This window comes from Furipterus horrens, unplaced genomic scaffold, assembly GCF_987537825.1.
Source record: "Furipterus horrens unplaced genomic scaffold, mFurHor1.1.pri manual_scaffold_7, whole genome shotgun sequence".
In the NCBI taxonomy this organism is placed as follows: Eukaryota; Metazoa; Chordata; class Mammalia; order Chiroptera; family Furipteridae; genus Furipterus; species Furipterus horrens.
This window is the reverse complement of record NW_028327177.1, coordinates 35,793,954-35,820,844: the sequence shown is the minus strand read 5'-3', so window position 1 is coordinate 35,820,844 and position 26,891 is coordinate 35,793,954. Positions and strand designations below refer to the sequence as shown.

The 26,891-nt window shown below is 36.5% G+C and overlaps 1 protein-coding gene and 1 pseudogene across 1 annotated transcript; one reads left to right on the top strand and one right to left on the bottom strand.

Annotated features, from left to right (window-relative positions):
- TRAM1 (translocation associated membrane protein 1) lies at window positions 1–26,755 on the bottom strand. The gene is made up of 11 exons (XM_090283588.1): window positions 26,462–26,755; window positions 19,451–19,514; window positions 17,339–17,460; window positions 17,108–17,224; window positions 15,745–15,803; window positions 13,967–14,051; window positions 8,960–9,030; window positions 8,749–8,853; window positions 7,321–7,464; window positions 6,861–7,021; window positions 1–1,626 (listed from the first exon to the last, which is right to left on the bottom strand). Exons 1-11 carry the CDS (start codon window positions 26,582–26,584, stop codon window positions 1,553–1,555), a joined length of 1,125 nt encoding a protein of 374 aa, XP_090139714.1. The 5' UTR covers window positions 26,585–26,755; the 3' UTR covers window positions 1–1,552.
- LOC150004275 (mitochondrial import inner membrane translocase subunit TIM14 pseudogene) lies at window positions 2,299–2,658 on the top strand (annotated as a pseudogene).
- Window positions 26,756–26,891: the final 136 nt, after the last annotated feature.

Sequence of the window (26,891 nt, the reverse complement as noted above, 5' to 3'; positions counted from 1 at the left end):
TAGATTGCAAAAGTAAAAATTTTTATTTTGATTGATTTCTCATTGAATGGTTCAATATAATGCCAGTTTTTAATGGCAAAAATTTGGTTCCAAACTCCATGATGCTACAGAGAGCTACTACTTTTTCCAGGAAGTAGGTAAACAGCTGGGAACAAAAAGTACGACTTTAGCAACATGGTAACGTCTTACACGGCAGACTTAACAGGCCTGCACCTTTTACACTCAAAACAGCACAAAATTGAGCTGGTGACAAAAGTGAGAAGTGAGGAACAAAATATGAACACCAAAAGGAGCAATATATGTACTGTAAAGACAACAACATCATCAAAACAAATAGAGCTATAAGGATTTTAGAGGATAATTATAGAAAAGAGAACCAAATGTTTTACTCAAATGTTTTTTAGAGCCTTTCTGTAGAGATACAAATATATATATATATATATATTTTATCCAAAAATATCTTTTATACAGATAAATGCTTCTCAATTAACGATGGGACCAAAGCTATAGTTATAACATAAAGCACTATCTTTTAAAAAGACTATTTATCCACCTGAATTTTCAATTTCTTTAAGGTTAGTGCATTAAATGTCTTCCAAATATAATTACCTGACATTCTTTTTATAGATATAAATTAAGTACGCACTATTTTTAAAAAGGGTTTGCAGGTTAAACAATGTTTTTTCTAAGATGCTGTGCCTATCGGAGTTATGACGAGCCCTATTACGGATCATTGTTAATAAACATACCAAAAAGGGCTTTATCAGATTTTCTTCTTTATAGTAAATATTTAATTTTCTGATTTCCTGTTTACAAGTGTTGCAAATGCACAAGAAAGATTTTACTTCACAAGTACTTTTATGTTCATAGAAGATATTTTGATTCAACAAATACAGCAATAAATCTCCACATTGTAACCAATAGTATGGTCTTTTTTTCCTCAAAAAAAAAAAAAAAAAAAAAAAGAGATGTAACACTAACAACCACTACCCATAAACTAATGCCTACTATTATTTTGGTGAATTTACAAATCTTTTTTTCCCTGGTGTAAAGGCTACAAAATTTCTAAAAATTAGAGAACACTGAAAACATTAAAGTTTGACATCCAACCTTATATTATTTTCATTTTACCCTGAAAGATAACTTAAAAAATATGACCTGGCTGGAAGAGGTCATCTTGCTAATATAAAAAAATCAGTGAGAGCAAGAAATTGTATCAGTGATATGTAGAATTTCTGTAAATAGTTATCTTTCCAAATCATTAGAAAAATGTTCAAAGATTAAAAAAACAAAGTAAAATATGGTGGTGGTCCCTAAACTATTTTAAAGGCAAATAGCTTAGTCTAAGCTAAAATATTTTTCACTCACAGTAATTATCCTCCCTTCAACTGCCTTTAAAAATGCATGAAACAGTACAACAGCAAGAATCAAAGGGCACAGACTGCATTTTAAAAACAAAGAAAAAAAACAAAAACAAAAACACGCTAGTGCTGAAAGATATAGTAAAAAGCAGATATCTTTGGGGGACATTAATCAATTAGATTATAATTCATTATGAAGATTTCTCTTTTCTATTACGTGGAGAGTCTGCTCCATTTGAAGTTAGCGTTCCATTTACACCATTTTCTGAAAAGAGAAAAGAAATCAGTGTTACTCTCCTTCATGAAGAAACACAAATATCTTTATACATAAAAGTGCTGTCAGAAAAGGAAATTTTAAGTCCAATATTTACTTTTAGGCCTGCAGGTGAAACTCATTCACCAGTGCTTAACCTTTTTTTTTTAAATACTTAAAAATTTTTTTCAATTATTATTTTTTTATCCTCACCCATGGACATGATTATTGATTTTAGAGAGGGGAAGGGAGGAAGAGAGAGAGAGGGAGAGAAACATCAATGTAAGAGAGAAATATCGATTGACTGCCTCTTGCATACGCCATGACTGGGGACCAACCCACAACTTAGGCGTGTGCCCTGACCAGGAATCAAACCCTGTGGCCTTTTGGTTTATGAAAGGATGATCCTACCAACTGAGTCACACCAGCCAGGGTATGAGTGCTTAATCTTTACTAGTATTTAACCAATCATAAAACCTGATTTTAACAATGAATTGAAAGTAGCAAATGAAAAGTAACCATAACATCATTAGATCTCAAAAAAAAAAAAAAAAGGCAAAGTACTATTGAAAACAGAAATAAATGGTTGAAGATAAAACACTAAGAAACAATTACAAGATTTTTTTTTGGTGGCCGCGGCCTCCGGGCTGGGATGAACCGTGCTCTTGGGGGAGGCGGCGGAGCCGAGCCCGAGCCATGGCCAGTACAATGGTAGCAGTTGGACTGACCATTGCTGCTGCAGGATTTGCAGGTCGCTATGTTTTGCAACCCTTCAAGCATATGGAGCCTCAAGTCAAACAAGTTTTTCAAAGTCTACCAAAATCTGCCTTCGGTGGTGGTTATTACAGAGGTGGGTTTGAACCCAAAATGACAAAGTGGGAAGCAGCATTAATACCAGGTGTAAGCCCTATTGCCAATAAAGGAAAAATAAGGGATACTCATCAACGAATTATGCTTTTAAATCACCCAAACAAGGGAGGATCTTCTTATATAGCAGCCAAAATCAATGAAGCTAAAGATTTACTAGGTCAAGCTAAAAAATGAAGTAAATGATGAATTTTAAAGTTCTTAGTTATGTGTACAAGTACTAGCTTTTTATAAAATGTCCCAAAGCTACACATTTTAAAAATGATTTAGTACAAACTAAGTCAAAGCCTTGTGTAAGTTTAAATTTGAGGATTTTAAATCAGATTATAAAATATTTGGAGCTTACTGCTCAACAATTACGGGTAAATACATACCATTTGAATAGAAATATTGTTCATTATTCATTTAGCAAGGCAAAGTGAACATGAAGGTCTCTACTCTCAAGGAACCCCAATCTTAACGGGAGACTGATAACTGGTAATTAAACTACAATGTGATAAATACCACAATGGAATTAGTATAGGTTGTTATAGAAGACTCATCTCATTGGAAAGAAAGGTTTTAAAGGTACAGAGAGCTTGGAACTGTGAATTTAGCCACAACTTTGACCTAAAAAAATTGATGTAGGTATGTATATGTCACTTGACAGAATTTGGATTTCATATATTAAAAATTGGTAAAAAAGCAAAAAAAAAAAAATTACAAGAATTTAAAAATAGTCTTTAGTGTTTTTCGTAGCAATAAAGAACCTTTCACATTTGAGCAAAGTTCTTGGAAATAGGTTTCACTATAACATACTAAAAGTTAGCCTTTAGGATAACTCTTATGTTTAAGAGTGTATCATGGCCTTCTTTTTCCAACTATATGGAATAACTGATGTCAGACTAACCCTCCCTTCAAAAACACCTATTAAAGTTGAATACAAAAAAGGCTCTTTAAAGGTGCTGGATAAAAACCAGGGCAGCTATGTGTATTTTTCCCTCAAGGTATTTTCCAACTACTAAATGTGCATGTACCAATTAAGACTCAGAGAAATCAAGCAGAAAGCAACCCCTAAGAAAGTACAAAGCTACACAGAGATTTGGGGAGTCTCACAATGATAGGAAGACAAAAACCTGAATTCGGAGCCCATCAGGAAAGAAAGCTCTTAGAGATAGTTTATGTCCTAGAAATAAGGGCAAAACAAATCAAGCAACGTCTGAAGAGGATTATATACCATGACCCAGTGAGATTTATCCCAGGAATGCACTGTTGGCTTAACATTCAAAACTCAATGACTGTAATCTATGACATAAATAGAATAAGACAAAAGCCATTTGATGATCTCAGTATATGCAGAAAATGCAAGTGACAAAATCTAACAGCCTTTCATGATAAAAAATATAAACTAGGAATAGAAGGGAACTTTTTCAACCTGATAAAAACCATTTAAGAAAAAACAACAGATAACATCATACTTAATAAAAAGACTGGATGCGTTCTCCCTAAGATCAAGTATGACACAAGGGGAGGAAGTCTGCCTGCTCTTGCCATTTCTAGTCAACATTTTTCTGGAGGTTCCAGCCAGGGTAATTTGGTGGAAAAAATGAAAAGGCATTCAGATTGGACAAGAAGAACTAAAACATTCTCTAGTTGTAGATGACATGATCCCATATACTGAAAATGCAAAGGTATCTACATAAATACTATTATTAAATAATAGTTAAAAAACTTAATTGAATTCAGGAATGTTGCAGGAAATAAGATCACTATGCAAAAAAATCAGTTGTATTTCTACATACTGGTAATGAAAAATCCAAGACTGATATTAAAAAGATAGCTCCATTTTATGATAGCATCAAAATGAATAAAATACTTGGAATAAGTTTAAGGAAAGAAGTGCAAGACTTAAACACTGAGAATTACAAAATTTAACTGAAAGAAATTAAAGACACCCCCCCCCCCAAATGGAAACACAGGCATGTTCATACTCCCTAAGGCAGTCTACAGACTCAAGGCAGTCCAAATCAAAAGCCCAGATGGCTTTTTTGCAGAAAGTGGCAAGGTGATCCTAAAATTCATATGGAAATGCAAAGAACCAAAACAACATGAAAAAGAACAAAACTGGGAAACTCACATTTCCTAATTTCAAAACTTACTATAAAGCTACAGTAATTAAGACAGTGTGGTACTGACATAGAAACAGACATATAGATTAAGAGAACAGAATTGAGAATCCAGAAATATTCTTACTTTTATAATGAACTGATTTTCAACAAGAGCATCAAGACAATTCAGTACATAAGTCTTTTCTTTCAACAAATGGTGCAGGGACAAATGGATATCAATATGCAAAACAATGATTGTAAAATGGTGCAGCCACTTTGGAAAACAGTTTAGTAGTTCCTCCCAAATATTAAATATACATTTACCATATGATCCAGCAATTCCACTTCTAGGTACACCCAAGAAGTGAAATACAGGTCATCAGACAAACACTTGTACATGAATGTTTACTGCATTATTCATATATAACAGCCAAAAAATGATAACCACCCCAATATTTATCAACTAATATAAACAAAATATGGTATATACACACAACAGAATATTACTGAATTAGCCAAAAAAGTCCGTTTAGTTTTTTCCATAAAATAAGACACATTTTTCATTTTCACCAATAATTTTACTGATTTGAATATTTTGAATATGTTGGCTATTTTCCACTATTGGCTTCTAGTGGGTAGAGGCCAGGGTGCTGCTATACATCTTCCAATGCATAAGACGGCCCCACAGCAAAGAAGTATTTGGCCAAAATGTCAATAGTACCAAGAAACTTCACAAACCACTTTTGACACATTCGATCAATCACAGCACCTTCTACATACACCGCACAAATCTTTTTTTGCATTTCAGTTGAGTTTTTTACCTTTTTAAATAAAGCATAACATGTCTAAAGTGTTGTGTATATTTTCATCTTCAATATTAAAATGGCTGCACAAATATACACCAATTTTGATGTTGTTGTTTTTAAATGCTTGCTGATATGAGAGCTGTCACAATACAATCTAACAAAATTGTTTCAAATGAAATTAAAGGTAACTAAGCACTAGTAGAGCCATTTTATAGAAATAATTAAACACAGTTTTTGGCCAGTCCAATATTTGGCCATAAAAAAAGAATGAGTACAGTACATGCTAAAATATGAATGAACCTTAAAAACATCCTCACCAGAAGAAACCAGTTGTAAAAGATCATATATTGTATGGTTCCATTAATATGAAATGTCCAGAAAAGGATCAAGCAATTGATGTTATTAAAAAACAAAAAATCAATTCCACTTAAAACTCAAGGGCAGATGGGACAGAGCTGTAAAGAGGTTTTGTTTTTAAAGTGATTAAGATGCTTGGAAGCACAAACTATCACTCCACAGATCAGTTATTCACTGAAAATGCCCATATATGAGGTCTGTCTGGAAAAAAGTCAGCCATTGTTAATATAATGAGAATGGTTTGCGCACCATCGTTATAATTGGCAGCCAAGGACAGTGGACTGGAATGCCCAGGCATGAACAATGACAACTTCACTGTACTAGTCAGTGGGGGCAGTAGATGTTAGTGAGTGAGCATGTGTACTGTGTGGCTGTCGCATTCAAAATGACTGAACAAGTAGAGCAACAAATTTGCATCAAATTTTGTGTTAAGCTTGAACATTTCTGTGTAAACTATTCAGAAGGCCACAGTTATGGGCAACTGGTGACCGGCGGCTTCATCATGACAACATGCTTGCTCATGTATCATGTTTCGTGCAGAGGTTTTTGGCAAAACATCAAATCACTGAGGTGACTTAGCCACCTACAACCCAGATTTGGGGCCTTGCATCTTCTTGTTCTTCCCCAAAACTAAAATCACCTTTGAAAGAGAAGAAATTTCAGACCGTCGATAAGATTTAGGAAAAGACAATGGGGCAGCTGATGGTGACTGGGAGAACTGTGTGAGGTCCCAAGGTGCCTACTTTGAAGGGGACTAGGCGTCATTGTCTTATGTACAATGTTCTTTGTATTTTGTAAATTCCTCAGTAAATGTCTCTATTTTTCATATTACATGGCTGGATATCTTCTGGACAGGCCTCATATATTGGTCTATACTGGCTCAAAGTAATCAAGCAGGGAAAGTTTATGAGGCAGAAACTGAGTGGACAACTTTTGAGAGAAATAACTGACAGCAGGGAATCACCCAACTGTAGAATGGGGCAAGATTACCTGGCCTCTAATTTTGCTTAAAAGTAGAATATATTTTTCTTTATAGGATTTTAAATCTTAATAAGATTATAAAGAAGACCCAAAACATTATAAAAAATGTTTTCTAATCCAGATTTTCCATTGCTTACGGAATACAAACCTGTTCCTTTTCTAGAAGATCTGCCTTTTGTCACTGTTGGTTTCTTCTTCACAGTTGGTGCCTGAAAAGTAGAATGTTCCCTCCACCTCCGGAGCTGAAAATTAATGAACTTCCACATCATGAATGCCTGGGTAATGCAAATCGATGCCAGAACAGCAATTCTGAGAGTATAAATAAATAAGCATCAAAACAGTGCTATTGAAGAAAGTAGTCTGTCTTATTTTGATAGTATTAATTTAGTGCTAAATTCCCTAGATTATGTTAATAAATAATTATTCCATTAATAATTAATTCCAGAAGATAAATAAATGCTTTGGTATTCAAATTTAGACATATAAAACAGGTATAAAATCAAATCAAATGAGTATTCTCCCTAACCTCCTTATTTTTTAGGCCATTCATATCATAAACTATATACTATACAGCTGTACAAAATGAGAAGAATGTTAAATTGATGTACCTTACAGCCAATACATTGAAATTTCCAGTACTGAAGTCCAGCTTCTGATTCTCTGCTCTTGCAAGGCCAAAGCCAACAGTGAGTACTGAGAGAATTAAAGTTAGAAGTCTTCCCAAAACAAACAGAACTGCCCACAGAGAAAATCTGGAAGAAAAATGTCGTAAGTCAAATTTATAAAATTGAAATAAGAAAATACTCTAGTAGGAATCAGATTCTATTAAGTAAATGCGTATTAAAACAGCATTTCTTATTTTTCTGCAAAAAAATTATGCAAGTAAAATATTGGGAAGAGACTATGTTTTATCACATTCTCACAGATAACACATCAGCCTATTTAACATTCTAGGAAGTCCAGCAAAGAAATGTTTTTATTTTTGTTTTGATGATCCTTTTATAAAATATAAATACTATTAATGACCCTCAGAACTACTGGTATATATAATAATTTTGAAAACTGCTGGACAAACAACAAAAACCATGCTGTAAAAAGGACAATAATTGTCGCTGAAGAGTCCTCGTTCTATTTTTCTTTAAGATTGTACACTCTTTACAGTCATACCTCTTCAAATCTGTTTTCAGATCAATTTTCCCATCAAAATATTTTAATATTCTCTTTTTTAAAACTTTTTTAACACCGTTACTTTTATTTTATTTTTATTTTATGTATCTGATTTTAGAGAGAGGGGAAAGGAGAACGAGAGGGAGAGAAACATCAATGTGTGGTTACCTCTCACGTGCCCCCAACTGGGGACCTGACATGAAACCTAGTCATGTGCCCTGACTGGGAATCAAACCAGGGACACTTGGTTCGCAGGCCGACGCTCAATCCACTAAGCCACAGCAGTTAGATATTTTAATATTCTTAAGGCTATATAATCTGTTATTTCATTTTCTTCTCAAAGTTCACTTCCCTATTACTCCTTGTCCAAAAGAAAAACATGCATTAAGAAAACCTGGAAAAGTTAGAAAAGTAAACCCCAAAAGCCTTCAAAATTACAAGGTCCAACATAATATCTCTCTAGCTTAAGAAAGACCCCATTTTAGAGAATACAATACCAACCTGAATTGTTATTAGTTTACTTAAAGCTGCTACATGCCCTGGCTGGTGTGGCTCAGTGGATTGAGTGCTGGCCTGAGAACTGAAAGATCACCAGTTCGATTCCCAGTCAGGGCACATGCCTGGGTTGCAGACCAGGTACCCAGCTGGGATTGTGGGAGAGTCAACGGATTGATGTACCTCTTGCACATTGATGTTTCTCTCCCTCTCCTCTTTCTCCCTCCCTTTCTCTCTCTCTAAGGGTAAATAAATAAAATCTTTAAAGCTGCTACTAACAACTTATAGAGTAATATAATTGCCCACAGCATGGGCCTTGGCCACACAGGCACTGGCTTTAATTACATGAGAAATAGAATGGCTAACCAACTTACCCTTTCTGGTACTTTTCATCAGTGAAATAAAACAGGCGGGAAATGTGGAAAAGAAATTCAACAAAATAATGCGGCACCAAAAGAACAAGTCCCAGATGATTCAAGCTGTGAAAAGAACAAATTTAAAATGTGAAAGTTACTTATCAGTTAAGACGGATTAGCATACTATCTGCCAAGTCCATTTACCCATTCAAGAAAAATCCCAACTTACTTCAAAAGATAAGCTCCGGCAATGTGAAAGAGGTAAAGACCTATGTAGACAAGCTGCCGAGGAATATCCTCCTGTAAACAGAAAATTGCATTATAGATGAAACATGCTGAAACATTTCTGTTCTTTAGGAGCAGCGTGGTAGGGTGAAAGCCACACCATTACAGAAGACCTGAAGGCTATTCTGCCGCTTTACCCTATCCCAGCTGCTCATCACAATTAACGGTGTGGCTCTAACAAATCATTTAGTTTCATTTGGCATCAGCTACCTCGTCTGTAACTTGTGAATAATACTTGGGTTTGCTTGAGTCATATTAACTCAAAGTCCCTTTCAGTGCTAAGATCTGTAATTCTCTTAATTTGTAATAAATATTTATTAAATGATACTATTAATATCCATGAGAATGTTCTAGCTGATTTTACTTAAAACAGTATTTACTTATAGCTTATGCTTTTTATTTATAGATTTATTAATTTTAGCGAGGAAGAGGGGGAGCAGGGTAGAGGGGTAGACGGGGAGAGAGAGAGAGAAAGAGAGAGAGAGAGAGAGAGAGAGGGATTTATTGTTCCACTTATTTATGCATTGGTTGATTTTCATATGTGCCCTAATGGGGGATTGAGCCCACAACCTTGGCTTATCAGGATGATGCTCTAACCAACTAAGCTACCTGGCTAAAACCTAGCTAATGCCTTTAATCCCTTTCATTATCAGTTTTAGTCATTAAAATCAAAGGTTAAAATTTTATCTTCTCACTTAGGATAATCACCTAATTATATATTCTTTCCTTTTCTTAATAATCCTATAAGCCAAGTACCCACATTTTAGTTTTGCTTCTTTTACTCCTCCATAGTCCCTAGCAACCTGGTTATGTTAAAAAGTGTTTTTTTTTTTGTTTTTTTAATGGATCAGAAAATCAATTTAGGGGTCACACTAACCTCTTTTAAAATATGAAATAGAATAGAAAATGCTAACAGTGTACAGCAATCACGCTGTATTGTTCCATGAAAATTTTATTCCAGATTTTATACATCTACAAACACACATATACACACGGATTATGACATAAAATCTAGTTTTCATCTTGGGTTGCAATTGAAAATGTTCACAAAATACAGTGATGAGCCCAATAAACACTTGATAGTTTATGAAATGCCTGCACCTAGCATTTTTACTCTCTCTGATTTTGGCAATTTCCCACATACAGGTATCTCCCCCAGCTTTTCCAAAGTTCACTTTGTTCCACTTTGCTTTTATGAAAGACTATGTATTAGTATCTGTTTTTATAACTGAAAGAAATCCAAAGAGGACTGTTGCAAAAAAGGCAGCAAGTGAAAAGGGCATTCAACATATTTGGCAGTGAGGCGTTAGAGAGCAGGTGGCCCCACTGAGGCCTCCCCTAGGAACTACACCTGGCACCTCAGCATCCAGCCACCACAGCTGTGAACAGTGTCTGTGAGCACCTGCGCTTTATCTTGAATTATTTTGTGCAAATTGCTTCTTGGCTTTACGGCATTTCTTCTCATGAAAGGTTTCACAGAAGCACTCTATTTTGTATAGCGGGGGAAACCTGTATATACAGCTATGTTAGTCATTTCGGTAGTTACTTCATTGAGTTTTCTGAGAAAAAGTAGATATTTCACAAGTGCAGTTTTGAAATGGAAAGCACTCCTCTAGTAAGAAGGGTACAAAGATCAAGCGTTAGAAAACTAAGACAGATGAATAGTCCTATAGACAGTATTATGTTTGTGGACTCTTGGGGGAAATTCCCAAAACACAATATCAAGTTTATAGTGGTTCTTCCAACTGGAGAGAGCAGTATCACTGTGAACAATCTATCTTAAGATCCTCTCCACATAATTTTCAAACTTCCGATGAAATACTTCTCCTTACCATTTCAGAACAGCTCAGTTGTAGTGTAATAAAAGTAAATTAAATATGGTATATACACACTTGATGCATGATATGCTATATAAGATTTCGTTATGTAAATAAGCTTTTCCAACCAGGAGTCAGAAATGAGGTTTTGCTTATGTTTGTTTAAACATTAAAAAACTTCTTTATACTCAAATGGAAAAATATATTATGAAAAGGAGTTATTGGAAAAGCTTTGCTAACTACTTATACATTCTTTTTTGTTTTTTTAATCCTTACCCAGGAACTTTTTTTTTTTTTCATTGCTTTTAGAGAGAGAGGAAGGGAAAGAGGAAGCGGTAGAGAGAAACATCGATGTGAGAAAGAAACACTGATTGGCTGCCTCCCACAAGGGCCCAGACTGAGGATCGAACCTGCAAACCCTTTGGCTATAGGATGATGCTCCAACCAAATCACACCAGTCCGGGCTGCTTATGTATTCTTAGTGCTAATGTTCATGTAGTTTACATAAGAGTGAAATCATGGACAATGACTGAAAATCCTGATATTCTCATTTTCTAAGGAAAATCTAATAAATATAGAATACTAAATCAAACCAAATTCTAAAATTATAAGTAATTTCAAGTGACATTTTGGTTATTACAACTTTTTATTAAAAAGGTCAGCCATATACTTTAGTAAATTTCTAATAAAAAAAATGCTTTTCTTAAGTATACCACACTAAAAACAAACTTTAAACTGAGCATCACATATATGCCCAAATATAAAGGAAAGATTTCCCCCTTAAATCACAGTGGAGCCATCTCATATTTAAATATTTTCAAAGCTCTCACATTATAGTAATCTATAAAACCTCAGTCAATATCACTTCTAAATGCTTACAGAGGTCTAGCAGAGGAATCAGTAAGACAATGTACTTTGAAAAACTGAATTAGATGGTTCAAAAAGTGGCTTTAGTGATAAATGACATTAACAATAACAAGGTTGCATACAAAAAGTGTGAATATAACTTTCATGAGGTATGAGTGAGGAAAAAGGTATTATTCCTAATTTAATATACTTTATATGATATACATTTTTTTTTGTATATATAATTAAATTAACTAAAAAGGAGAAACAGAACATTTGGCTGTCTCATCCACATTTCCCTGAAACTTCATATATTAAATTTAACTAAGAAGTTAATTTTGAATCTTCCCATGGACAAAATGGGGGACTGTTTATATTAAAGCATACATATTAAATGTAATTAAAATATTCTCCTTAAGAAAAATTGAGTTATTCATGACTCACACACCTCTTGACTACCAAAAGTGTTCCTTCTTTCTTCATTTCTCTAAAGGATCGGTTCAAAACAATCACTATAGTAGTTTTTTTAGTAGAGTTATTCCAAAAATAATTTTCAGAGTAAATTTAAAGAAACTAACACATATGCAGCTGTTACTTTCGTTATGTTAATTACTTGAAACAGTTACTTCTGACTGTAATATGTAGGTGTTAAAAATAGTTTCAGTTAAGTTCTAAGTTATGCAAGTTATTCCATAAAAATTAGATTGCATTTCTGGAGATATGCCATCTGGCAGGAACTGATAAGAGCCTGGAGAACTAAAATGAACAATTACTTTGAAAGATTCCTCTTTACTTACATGGTCAATGAACAAAATATAGACATATGAATTAATAGTAAAACCCAGAGGTATTATGTCCATGGGTATAAAAGTACATGAAAAAGCTTTAAATATTTGAGCCATGGTACTAAGACATCAAGAAAATGATATTTTCAGCAGTGCTGTCCCAAAAACTCTTTGTAGTGATGGAAACATTTCCTCTCTCTGCTATCCAAAATGGTAGGTTAGCCACATGCAGCTGATGAGAACTTGAGATAGAGCTAGTGTGACCAAGAAAGTCAACTTTGTTTTTATTCAATTTTAATTAATTTAAATGTGACCAGTGGCTACTGTTTTGGGCAGAGCAGCTCTAGGACATCATAGCAGACAACATCAATTATAAAAGACACATAGGATACAAACACAAAGCAGTAGTAAGTCAAGAAACTACACTCATGAATTAACTATTTGCAGCACATATAGAAGTGATTGTGGCATTTGAGAAGGCAGAGAAACTGGGCATTGGAAGGGTTGTTACACTTCTGTTTGGGAAAGCTTCTTGAAGTAAGGTAATTAAAAACATGTTTTAAATGTGGAAATATGTGAACATATATACAATAAAAGAGGGAGTTAAATGAATCCCCATGTACCCATAACCCAGTTTCAATAGTTGTTAACTCATGAGCAAACTTGCTTCATCCAATTCCTCACTCACGTCTAATTTCATATATGAGAATTTAAAAAGAAGCTCTCCCTCAAAAAGGAAATAGAAGTGCTTCATTAATTTATCATGTGGAAAAGGTATTCCAGGAGAAAAAACTGATGTGCTAGCATAAAAAATCAGCGACTGTGAATAAAGCATAGGAGGGAGCAGAAGAAAACAGGACGGGGAGGCGGCGGCACCGACGAGAGACCCTTGGAGCACAGGTCAGCAGCTCTAATCTAGTTTAAAGCAACAGGGAGCTAGTACAGATTTTAGAGGAGAAAGAGTTAAATAAAGTTGCTTTGTGAAATCATGAAAGTCTAACTTCAGAAGTACTGAGGCTAGAAAAAAGAATGCTGCAGTGCTCCAGGAGTTTATTTGTCCAAATAAAACAAACACCTTTCCCCCATGCTAAAAAGAGGGAATTCTCCACCCATTTCAGGAAAAGCTTCACTGGTGAATATTTAACTATGGTTTACTTTTGTCAACAATAAATTTTTGGGGGGACTTACACACAGATCGTTAGTTGTAGTAGATCTGATTAATACTTATACCAGTAATATGAAACTAATATATTTCAAAATTTAAATTATTACTAATATAACTTTAAAATGAGCAATTAGCATGCCAAATGTAAAAGATCCCCCCCAAGTTAGAACAGTAACTAAACAGCCCCCCCCCCCCAATAATTACTCAAGGATATCTAGTCTTTGTGGAAAGAGGGGAGCTGGGAGAAGAATGGGGGAAGAGTTGAGGTTAGACGGAGGTTAGAGACATAAAAGGGAAAAATGACAGGATAATTTTAAAATCACAAAATTCCAGCTTACTTTTTTAGTTTTCTGGAAGTAGAGCTCAGGAAAAGCATGAAACCAGTAAGCCAACTGTAATATGTAGAAAAACTTCACCTGAAATCTGTGTAACACAAGAAAGTAAAAAATACATTTTAAAGCCTGATATTTTTAAAGAATAAAGTTAAAAACAAACACTGGAAATGCGGATATGCTAAGTAGTTGCCTTTGTATTGTTATTTCAGGTGTCCTTACAATAAATACGCCTTTTACCTTTCAACAACTCTCCCTCAGCCACTCCCCGTCTCCCTGGGATAGTTTCACCACCAGTCAGTTCCTCTGGATTATACAGCAGAAGCAAAGATCATTTGAAGAAACCTGTTAACAAGCAAGCTAGCTGGGAAGAACCAAAGTCCCTTGTCTATTAGTTAATTAATACTGATTCGTGTGCCATGTTAGCTACTGAACACATAAAGAACATGACTGAAGGAACCAAACTGCAGATCTAAAAGGTTTTATCAAAAGGGAAGTGGGAAAGGCACAAGACTGACACAAAAGCAAAGGCACAAAGATTAAAAATCACTTGAAACCAGGATAATCCAAATTTCAAACATCCCGACTTTTTCTTAGTGAAATGTGAGAACTCTGCCTGGTTGGAACACTGAGAGCTCCAAATAAATGGAGGCAAACCAGGATCAAAGAGAGGAATAAGGCAGAGAGGGATTCCCTGGCAGATGCATCCTAATCAGTCTGGGATCGCTAGTCTCCTTTAGACACTGTCCCCCTCCAGTCCTCCTGCTTCCTCTTTATTCTCCCTTTCGCCTCTCCTCCAGAAGTCTAAAATAGAAAACATGAAGCCAATCTAAAATAATTTCCAGGGGAGTTGGGGAGAAATACAGTCCCACATAAATATGATGTTTATAACCCACTCTATAGAAGTTCACTGAATTAATATAACTTTAAAGCATTAGAATGAAGTCAGTAGAATGGACATTATTACTGGACTTGAAGTTGGGAAGATATGCATGGTCACAGTATTCCCTTCACATATTTTCTCCAATGCTCAGATCACAGTGCATTTACTAAATAGGATGTAGGTGGTAAGCACCTACAGCCTGGCACAACAAAGGACATAAAATAAAGAGAGTTTCTATTGCGGTCAAGGCACACTGTCATGGTGAGCGTGGGCACAATATAAGACATAAATGACACAATTATGGAACAGTCAAAATAATGTATGGATACTACATAAAATATTATGTACCACAATGACAAATTCAAGAAAGCAAAAGATAATACAGGCTAAGTAAAAAAAAAAAAAAAAAAAAATTCTTGAATAGTTGTACTAGAGCTGGGCTTGAAGAATGAATAATTTAGTTGAATGCCTTTGCAACCACTAAGCTTCTGACAGCACCGTATAAAACCGTTGGGGACTGGAAGATAAAAAAGAAATAGTCCCTACCTTCAAGCTTATAGTATAAGAGAATGAAAAATGAAGGAGTGAAGAGATGAAGGCAAAGAAAAGGAGCAAACCTATGGAGAAGATGAAGCAGTACAGAGGAGAATGAAGGAAGAGAAAGGACAGAGTTCTAAACTAGACATTATTGTTATAATCAGTATTCTCAAGCTAACAAACATACTGAAAAGATTATATTTATGGAAAAAATGCAGAGGATTTTTTTTTTTAAGTGGCAGTAGGTCTGCCAAAGACATACAATTGCATGAATTTGTTTAAGATCCTGAAGAAGAATAAATTCTTCTTGAAAGTGACATGACCACAGTCTTTAACTAAGAAAAGCCTGCTAGACATGACTTACGTCATCAGGTTAGGAGGATAAGCCCGCCACAAGATAGTTGGGTCTGAGATGTAGTTTTCCTAAGAAAGAATATATAAAAATTAGTCTGTCAGTATAATAAAAATTTCTTGGAAAATGAGACACTATTTTCACTTCTTGCACATTTACAGCTCCCTACATCAAATTCCAAAGAGCCCTGAAGTCAAACTTTTTAGTTATCGTCAACTCAGCTGAATTGCTTACTTTAGCGAAGTGCAAATCAATGAGATGTACAAAGTAAAATAAGACACAGTTCCTGGCCTTCTAAATTCTTTCAGTTCAGTGGAGTAAAAAATACATGTACACAAACAAACATGTAACAACCAAAAAACAGAAATGGTACATAACAGAGGTATATCAGCTGCGGGAGAGATAAATTTTATCTTGGGTCATCAGAGAGGGCTTCAGGAAGAGGCAGCACCAGCCAGGAGACAGAATATCAAGGTGCTGCCAAGTTTTATAGGATTATGCCCACATACTCACCAAATCCTTTCCTTAGATAACCAGATCTAATTAGTGAGAATTATTGTGTAAGAAAAAAAAAAAAAACTCAAGTGATCTATCTTTATTTAGAACATTTTCCCAATGAAATGTAAACTTTTGTTTTTTCTAATTTTATAAGATTTTAAGCTGAAATATACATATATCTATAAAGTATCATTAAAGAACCAGTGTAAAGTGGAATTAGTACTGGATGAAAAGGCTGAGTTTTATTTAGCCTGTCTCCACCATTAGGTGTTGTACCCTGGAAAATTCACTTTGCCTATTTATTCATCTCTAACATGGTGATTTAAAAAAATTATGTGCCCTGACAAACTCAAAAATACGTGAATTCTGGAATAGTAATATTAATGGTAATACTAAGGTTGATACTGTCTTCCCCTCATTAGTTAGAATGATACACTTAAAATTTAGATAGCCTTAACTGTAAAGTTAATAAACATTTTAAATTGCCTGAAAAATATCTGAACTATTTTTAAAGGAGGAAATGACTAGAAACATTGCAACTCATGTAACCTAGAGGAATCACTGACATCTTACCCTTTTTGCTATACACCGATATCTGTAAATGGCTATAAAATACAAAAATAACATGATTAACTAAAAATAAGTAAGGCTTTCTGAAACAGTGAACACAGTTTAGAATTTCTGCTGTAAAAAAAACTAACTTAAAAGATACTTATCAATGAAACTTACATTAGCAGAATTCCCATCTTAAATGGCAATAGAACCTCTTCTATTTTCTAAGGTTCAGGGTTAGCTTACATTAAAAAACAGGAGATCATTTTCTGTTTTGGGTATATAATGTAAATACTTTAAGAGATGAAAATTTAAGCATACTTACAGATACTAGAATGAATGTGCCCCAAATACAAGAAAATAGGTAGAATGCACTAAGCTGACCAGATTCATTAAACTTGCTGTGTTTCGTTTTGGAGAAGTGCATTCGCCTGTTAATTTTCTAAAAATAGAAACAATCAATGATTAAGGTTATAAAATATATTTAAAGTATTACAATCATAGTATGGAGAGCTAGTGTTTTACAAAGTATAGATTTCTAAGATTGTATACTTACATCCAACACATACTCTTGAATTATGGCATGAATAATTATCGCCACTAGCATGTAGAAGAAAATTGTAGCCAAATCTTTGATACCATAGTAATAAAAAGATGCTGATTCAGTAGCTTGTTCTTCTGAAGGCCAAAAAGGACATACACAAAAATATACATGAGATTATCAAAACAGCACTAAGCACAACATAGTTATGGAAACAAACAAAAGATGATTAACCTAATAAATAAGCACTACAGAAACATTAGAGTAATTTTGCTTTTAAACATCTTGAGTCATGGCAACAATGAAAATTGAGGAAGACTATCTGGAAACTGAAAGCTTCTGAAATTACTTACAAGGATTTGACACATGTTAGTCACGGCCATTAAACCAAAAAACAGGGAAGGGGTAACCACACTCATCTCCTTGGGAAGACTGTAAAACTGACATTATCCGAGGCATAGAAATTAGCCCATTTGCCTATATTTTTAAAGAACTTTGAAACTTTCTACTTCTACTTTCCAACTAGACACCACATTATGATTCTGAAGGAAAAAGTGATTTAACCTGTGTTTGATTTAGTTTTAATATATTGGTTTGGCCATAAAGCTCATTTAGTTTTTCCTGTACGATGGCTCTAGTAGTGCTTAGTGGTCCTTAACTTCATTTGAAACAATTTTGTTAGATTGCATTGTGACAATTGTCATATCAGCGAGCATTTTAAAAACTTTATCAAAATTGGTGAATTTTTGTGCAGCCATTTTAATATTGAAGATGAAAGAAGATATGTAGCATTTTCAGCATATTATGCTTTATTAAAAAAGGTAAACTCAACTGAAATGCAAAAAAAGATTTGTGCGGCATATGGAGAAGGTGCTGTGATTGATCAAACATGTCAAAAGTGGTTTGCAAAGTTTCTTGGTACTATTGACATTTTGGCCAAATAATTCTTTGCTGTGGGGCTGTCTTACACATTGGAAGATGTTTAGCAGCACCCCTGGCCTCTACCCACTAGAAGCCAATAACTGGAGATAGCAGACATACTCAAAATATCCAAATCAATACAGTTATTGGTGAAAATGAAAAATGTGTCTTTTATTTCACCTTAAAAACTAAATGGACCTCTTAGCCAACCCAATATAGATAGTAGAAATAGAGGAAATTAAATGGACTTTTTAGTCAACCCAATATATACGGGAGAGATAGAGGCAACTGCTCCTTAAAATTGTTTTTAATTCTTGAAATTGTTCGGAACAAAGCTTAAATACTTGGGAATTGGTAAAAGTGCTTCATTCTTCTCTGGTATATTCAAATTTCAGAACAACTTTGTGGCTTTCAGTTATCTGATTATTTAACTCATTAAATCAAATATTTACAAAAGTACATAATGAAATAAATTCCAACTCATTATTATATAAGTTTACTACTTGAATGTTAATATTTTATGAATTGAATACCTCATTCCTCACCCATGCTAATTATATTACTGTATTCAACTATAATCAACTTCTAGTAACAACTGGTTTTTCACACAGCATAATTTAGAATACCTTTTGAAATAAACCTAAAAGTGTTGTTTGGGCGCAAACAACACCTACAACTTACTGACATCCTCTCTAGTTAAAATAATGTTATAGGTAGAGCACAAAAAGCAAAAACAAAAAACCTGAAAGTAAAATAGGCTTCAAATGCTTGTTATTATAGGTCCAAAACATAACTCATAGTTGGAAAAACTGAACCTAAACATTGTGCCTTCAGAAACTTTGACTGAACAATGATATGTGAAACAAATATAACTATGTTTAGAATTTTCTTATAAAAAGATCAGAGGAAAGAGAAGGCAAAAAAAACAAAAAAACAAAGTAAGTTCTTTGATGAAATTTCAAGCCCATTTACAAATATATATAACATACATTAAACACATAAAAACTGATTTCCATATAATATATAGGGTGAAGCCAACCAAAAATAATAGATCTTACATTACAAAAACATCAAAATAATGTTCACTCTAACCATGAATGAGATTTGTGAGAATTAATGAAGAACCCAGTATTTTCATGGAAATTTCTCAGTTTGTCCAAGTGAACTCCTCCACTTAAATAGAAAATTCTAAAAGGAACTACCTACCTGTTGCAGGGAGGGTAACATTGTACTGAAGAGTAACGAAAATGATAGCAGCTTTTGCTGTTACCTAGAAAGGGAAAAAAGATCAAGTCAATTTGTGACCCACCAAATTGTATATGGGAGGAAAATATTGTAATTTCTGTCCCCAAATTTAAGAACCAAGGGCCCCCTAGCTCCTGCAGCACCGACATGCACAAATGGAATTCCTGACCACCAAGGAACTGAGGGTAGGAATTCACATAATTCATCTGAGGATTCTGCAGTTTAGATGAGACTGTGTAATTCACTCTTAACTTCAAGATTTCAAAAGAAACACTGCAGTTTCATTAAACGGTGATTTGACAGGCAGTTTCTCTAATCTAGGCCTGTACAATGAATAGACAGATTCTATCAAGAACAAATTTTAATGTAAATTGATAAAAGAAACGGAAGCACAGTTGCCATGACCAAAATGGATCAAAGGTAGGTTCTGTGGTGTGTGTGTTACACTCCCACACACCTGTTATAGCTGAGTGGTCAATAAATATTTAACTGAACTGACTACTGGTAAAAGTAAAGTGGTCAGAACAGAAATATGGAATGCTTACTGAATATTTATAGGTACCTGCACTGTGTTAGACAAGAAAATATAATAAAGATGAATGATACAAGCTTAGCTGTGTCAGGAAGACAAAATTATTATAATACTGTGGAATCAGTGCCAGTGGATATCAGGATAAATAGACATTTTTGGTTTCTGGTTTTTTCCTGGGTGGGGAATGAGGCATGTCCTGGAAAGGCTTCTCAGAGGGCGTGGTGAGGGTAAAGGAGCTGTCTCGCTGGGAAGGTGAGTAGGGGGATAGAGAGGGCAGCATGTGTAGCAAAGACAGAAAGTGCAAAAGTCAGGTGGCAGTAAACACAAGGCCCGGCATGGGCACACATCAGAAGTGGCAGAAGCCTAGAAAAGCTATCAAGTGCTAGAAAGGACCTTGTTTGTTGAGCTAAGTAATTTAGATTTTATTTTAGTATGACTGGAGAATTCTGAAGAAAGGGAAGTTCATTGTGCTCTTTGGAATGGTGGCTGTCTGTGGCTTACTAAGTGGTCTCTCAAGTCCCCTCAGATCCATACTCCACACTACAACCAGAATCATCTTTTGATGGTGTTAACACCTCTCTCATGCTCTCCCTCCACCTGAAAATCCTTCACTGAATTGCCATTTTTTCTATGATCAAGAACACAATCTCCAACGTGGCCAATATGACAACATATGGTCTGATACATGCCCTGGGCCTCCAGCCTCATCTGTGACCATTTCCTCTTGCTCCCTTAGCTCCTTGCACCCTCCTACCACAGGGTCTGCTGTGCATGTCCAGCACTACCTAAAACGCTGTTGGGAAACCTTCCCCCTTCAGATCCCAGTTCATTCACACCTTTTCAAGGAAGCCTGCCCTGTCTCTAAGAGCAGGTCATGTGCTTTGTTAGATTATCTCAGACAACTGTCTTCCTTTCAAAACACATACTCTTGGTGTGATGATTTTAATAATTTCTGTCTCACCCATTAGAAAGTAGACCTCGTTAAGTGCTGGGACCATGCCCATTTCTGCTCATTACCATATGCGTAGCAGCATGAGGCCTGGCACATATTAGGTGATGGATCAATATTATTGAATAAATATTAGACAAAATATAAACTGGAATAAGTGTGCAAGTATAAAACTTTTATAAGAAAGCACATGAAAGATAATAAAGCCCAAACTAAGGGAGTGGAAGTGGGATAGAGGTGGGACTTTTGAAGCAGAATAAGGCTTGGTAAGCAAGAATCAACGATTATGCATTGATGCTTATAGCATGAACAACTAAGTGAAAAGTAATGTTATTAATAAAAATGAAGAATACAGAAGGAATAGCAGGTTTGGGGGAAAAGAGAAGAAACTGAGATCTAGATAAACTTAGATTTCTGCAGGCAGCTAAGGCCTAAGCCTGGAACTCTGCAGAAAGACCCCAGCTTAAAGATTTGGGTGTCTCTATTTACAGGTAGTATTTACTTGAAGCTGTGGAAGTACAGGGTACAGTATTCATAGACAAGTAGGACATCAAATTGTGGAGCAGGCTGAGAAAAAGCTGGTGGCAAAAATAAGAAATGATTGGAGAGGCAGAAAGAGAATGAAGAGAGCTTGAGGCCCCAAAAGCCAATGGGGAAACATTTCAAAAAGCTGTGGATAATAAAGACATGCAGAGGAAAAGAGTGCAATGGACTGACAATTTAAGAAGTCATCAGTGGCCACGGCTTGAGTAATTCCAACAAAGTAGCGAGGGCAAAAGCCACATTATAGCAGACTGAAGAACAGAAGAGAAACAAAGAGGTACCTACCGACAGATGCTAGGTCAAGATTTACACCACTATGTGGGGGCAACTTTGAGCAATCCGTGAATGGGGGAAGACACAGTCGGTTGGGTGTTGTCCCACAAAGCTAAAGGTCACTGGTTGGATTCCCAGTCAGGGCGCATGCCTGGGTTGCAGGTTTGGTCCCTGGTTGGGGTGCATCTCAAAGCAATGCTCCTCTTTCTCTCTTTCTCCCTCCCTTTCCCTCTCTCTAAAACTAAATAAGTAAAATCTGTTTAAAAAATGAGCCCCTTACAATGACAAGTGAAATTCTTCAAAGAAAAATTTAATATCAAATTCCCAAAGCAAAAAAACAAGATTATCCTTTTATGCTAATATTTAAAGGCTGGCCTCCAGCTAGTTTAGCATGTGACATTAAGTAGAAAAGAGAAAAATACAAATTATACGTCCCCGAAACGTTTATAAAAAAATTAAACCAGGTACCACATTCCTAGCCATTTCTAGACCCCCCTAAGCCACACACTGCAGCCAGCAATGCTTTACAATTAATTAATAGTAAGACAAATTAGTCTGGAATAAAATATACTATAGAAATATGTAATACACTAAAAAGTAGAAATTACTGTGTTTACGACAGTTGTATGTAACACCAGGAATATCATAATATTTCTTAAATTAAATAGTCACCAATGGGACTTGTTTTTTTTCTTTTTGTTAAACAGAGACATTAACTATTTCGTACTTGTTAAAAGTTGGTGGTGTGTGACTACTACACTGACCAGGTGCCTAAAAGATAAAAGGACAATTTCTTAATATCAAATTCCACTTCCCCACTAGTTTATATAAAATTAAGTTTTTTAAATTTTTTTAAAGAGAAAGAAAATGTTGGCATTAAGACAAGTCATGCTTAAAAAGAAACAAACCTCCCAAACTATTCCAAGGTGGTTGTAACTGTAAATGTCTCCCAAACCTGCATGGCCCACACAGCCTAGACTCCTGAACACCTGGAAAGTAACTCCCTTCCAGAAGAATATTCATTCCTCTTGGAAACCCTCTTCTCTTAGTCTTAATTTCGGAAAGCTTCCCAAGTATCCTTACATTTTTCAACTTCCCTAACTCAAATATGAATCCATTAATTATAAACCATGATTTGCATTATGTGGACAGATGCTGATTATACTAAAAGCCTGATTTCAAAATTCATATACAATTTTGATAACATGAAGTTCCCTGGATATTGAATGCTTACATTTCCCCCAAATAGACTACAACTTCATCAATCTTTTCAGTATATACAGTGGGGCAAAAGTAGGTTTACAGTTGTGAGTACACAAAAGTTTATTCTTGTATTATTATTTATTATTGTATTATTTCCCATACAAACAACTGACCCTGTATAACCTCTTTAGATGCTCACACAGTTGGACACTTCTCTCACATAAAACTGCTGTCTTCTATTTCCCTACTTTGATAAATATCTAAGGAATAATAAGTACCACTTATGGAATGTCTCCTGTATGCCAACTAGGTAGGCATGATACATATTAGGTAATTTTATTCTCAGAGTAAACCAATGAGCCCATTTTACAGAAAAGTAACAAGTTCTGAGAAATTAAATGACATGCCTTAATTCATTGCTTTGTCAATTTCACCATAAATCTGACATTTCCTCAATATATTCATACAAAAGGTTTAACAGCTCTACTGTAAAAACATCACCTTCTCTATTATTGTAGTACACTTATTGTTATTCTGTAATTATGTTAACTTTTAAGATTTATCAGCAATTATTTTAAAAGTCAAATAGCAAAACTAACCTAGTTCATATTTTTCCCATAGGTAGTAACAAGATTTCAAATCCTAAAATGTTAACATATGGTAAGAAAAACTGTACAACTTGCCCAAACTTTCCTCCTGTAAACTACTTTAACATTCTCTTTTAAACTGACTCTAAAAACTTTTTAGATCTCTGTTTGTCTATTTAGCTTTACAAACTTTACAGATTTACATAAAGGCGAAAATCCACTCACTGGTAAAAAATATTATTAACATGTGAAAGAAAATGGTACAGGTGGTGAAATTCTCTAGAACTGTGATAAGACAATGTAAATATTTTACATAAAAGCAAAAGTTATACCATTTCTTTCTTTTTTTTTTTTTTTTAGTCCTCACCCCAGGATATGTTTATTGATTTTCAGACAGAGAGGAAGGGAGAGAAGGAGAGGAGGGAGACAGAAAAACACTGATGTGGAAGAGAAACATTGATTACTTGCTTCCTGCATGCACCCTAACTGGGGATGGAACCAGCAACCTTTTGGTGTACAGGGTGATGATCCAACTAAGTCACACAGCCAGGGCGAAAGTTATACCAGTTATTTTATCTTATTATTATTTATTTTTGTAATTTTTTAAAATGCACACTTGATATTTTTACAGATCTTGAAAGAGAGGGAGAAGGGACAGAACGAGAGAAAGAATGAAAGAAAAGGAAAGAAAGAAAGGAAGGAAGGAAGGAAGGAAGGAAGGAAGGAAGGAAGGAAGGAAGGAAGGAAGACAGACATGGATCAGTTGCCTTCCATACATGCCCCAACCAGGGATGGAACCTGCAACCTTTTCGTGTCCTAGGCGATGCTCCAATCAACTGAGCCACCCGGCTAGGGCAAGCTATACCATTTCAAAGTGCCAGCATTTCTGATTTATATTCCATTACATTCAAAGCATTGTGAACACATCTTGCAGTTAAATTCTATATGTACATATATAATTTATTTTAATATATTTATATTTATATATTTATGTATTTATTTATTTTGTATTTTTAAATCCTCACCCAAAGATAAGCTTATTAATTTAAAAGAGAGAGAAAGGCAGGGAGGGAGGGTGAGAGAGAGAGAGAGAGAGAGATATCACCAGTGAGAGAAACATGGAGCAGTTGCTTCTCTTACCCAATTCCACCAGGGAAGGAACCCGCAACCCTTTCTGGTGTATGGGAGGATGTTCCAATCAACGGAGCCACCCAGCCAGGGCCTAAATTATATTTTTAAAATCAGGAATTCTTACCACATGGAGATGGTTTATGGCAAATTTACACAAAAGTATTACTTCTAATAACAAAGCAGCAAACAGAAAATTCAGCAAGTGAGTACAAATGCTGAACATTGCATTTTTCATATCATACATTCATATAGTACTCATATGGTGCCTTCACACCCTATTGACTGATCCTTGCAGCACCAGCTGTGAGAATAGCACAGGTGATGTTATTTCCTTATCTAGAGCAAAAGACTGAGGCTTAGCCTTGGGTCAAGCAGTACGTAAGCAGCACAGGCCTAGCCTAAAGCGAGCAACATACACTAGTTCGTTCCCTTCTACCTTTCCTTGTACCACACCTACTCCCTCCTGTTTCTCAATGGACTAAGTGGACATGAATGACACTATCAGGAACTTTTTTTAAAAATTTAAATTTAGACTAAGAATAGCCCATTTAAAGAAGAGCAAAAATAAATTAGTTACCCAATAATAATTTTAAAACCTACATGAACTACATTTAAAATTTTTACTCGTCCTTCGGTTACTTAAGGCAGTTTCATTCAACTAGTTTTTTCACTATGCAACAGATTATTTTTTTAAGCAGCTCCTATACCCAGGCACTGGAAAAAGACCAGTAAAAAGCAAAAATGTCTGCCTTTACGTTCGATGAGAGTGGGGAGACAGACAGTAAGTAAAATAATTAGTACATTGGCTGGGGCGCAGGGGATATCGAGAAAAATGAAAAACGTAAAGAAGGTAAGGAATGGGCGTGTGGATTGGGGAGAGAGGGAAGGAAAACCATAGGATGTTCCGCGTTCACCTCACAAAGTTTATCATCCTCTTTTCAACAGCTGTTAAGTCACCAAAATACTAGATACGTGGGAAAAGAATTTACACACGTCTGACATTTCCAGCCTTTCCTACTTCAAGAAACAAAAAGAAAACGAATCACTGGACTCCTTAAGCACTGCTATTCAGAACCTCGATTTATGTATCAGATCTTGTTTCTTTAAGGAAAAAGCAGGCGTCTGGGCAAAAAGTTCGGGTAACTGGCTGGTGATACTACCAGTTGCAGACAAGGATTTGAACAATCGGTGTGCTTCGGTGTGCCCAGCCCGCGCGATCCCTCGCTGCCCCAGGGGCACCGCCCTTCCAGTGGGCAGCACACGCCGGGCTCCGTTTGTTTCGGGTTCAGCCCAAACTCGGTGCTACCGAGACCCGCAACCCGCACCTCCGGCCCGCGCCCTCTCCGGCCCCCCAGGCCTGGCCTTCACTTGGCCCCAGCCCTCGCCAGTGGGACGCGCCCGGGGGCCAGGCTGGTAATCCCCCCCGCCCACCCGCCCACCCAACCGCTGCCAACTCGGCAAGCAGGGGCCGCCCCCGCGCCACCAGCCCCTCGCCGGCTGCCACGTAACCCTTCGCGGGAACCAGGAACTGCGCGGCCGGCGGGAGGGGGCGGCCGCCGGTGGGGAGGGGAGGGCAGCGCGTCCGAAGAGGGGGAGACGCGGCGGCCCCCAGCCAGGCCCGGCTGGGCTCCGTGTCCCCAGGCCCGAATCTTGGGGGGACCGGCACCTCCCTCTGGCCCAAGTCACCGCGGCCCCTGGCCGACTGTTGCTCGGGAAGGGAGTACCCAGGCAACTGGGGCGCGGAGAGGGCTCACCTCGAACATGAGTCCCAGCAGGAAGACCATCGCCACACAGGAGACGATGTCCGCGTGATTCTGCACGATGAATTCATGGCTCAGAATCGGGGGGCTTTTGGTGCTCTTCCTGCGAATCGCCATGGTGAAGCCGCCGTCTGCGCCTGCAGGTGCTCTGCCGCGGCTCGTCTCTTCCTCGCAGCTCACCGACCAGTTGCCGCCGCCGCCTCCTCCAGGCTGCACCTCACAGCCCAGCCGCTGCCGCTGGCTGGAGCTTCACTTCCCATCCCACAGCCAGTACGCAGCCGCCGGGGCCGCCCGAGAAAAAAAAATAAATAAATAAAGCGAGCCCACAGCGGGAACGAGCATGCGTAGCAGGGAGACGTCGCTCGCTAGGGCCACGGCCGCGCCTACGAGCCCACAGCGCCCCCTGGGGACCGGAGGCCGTCTG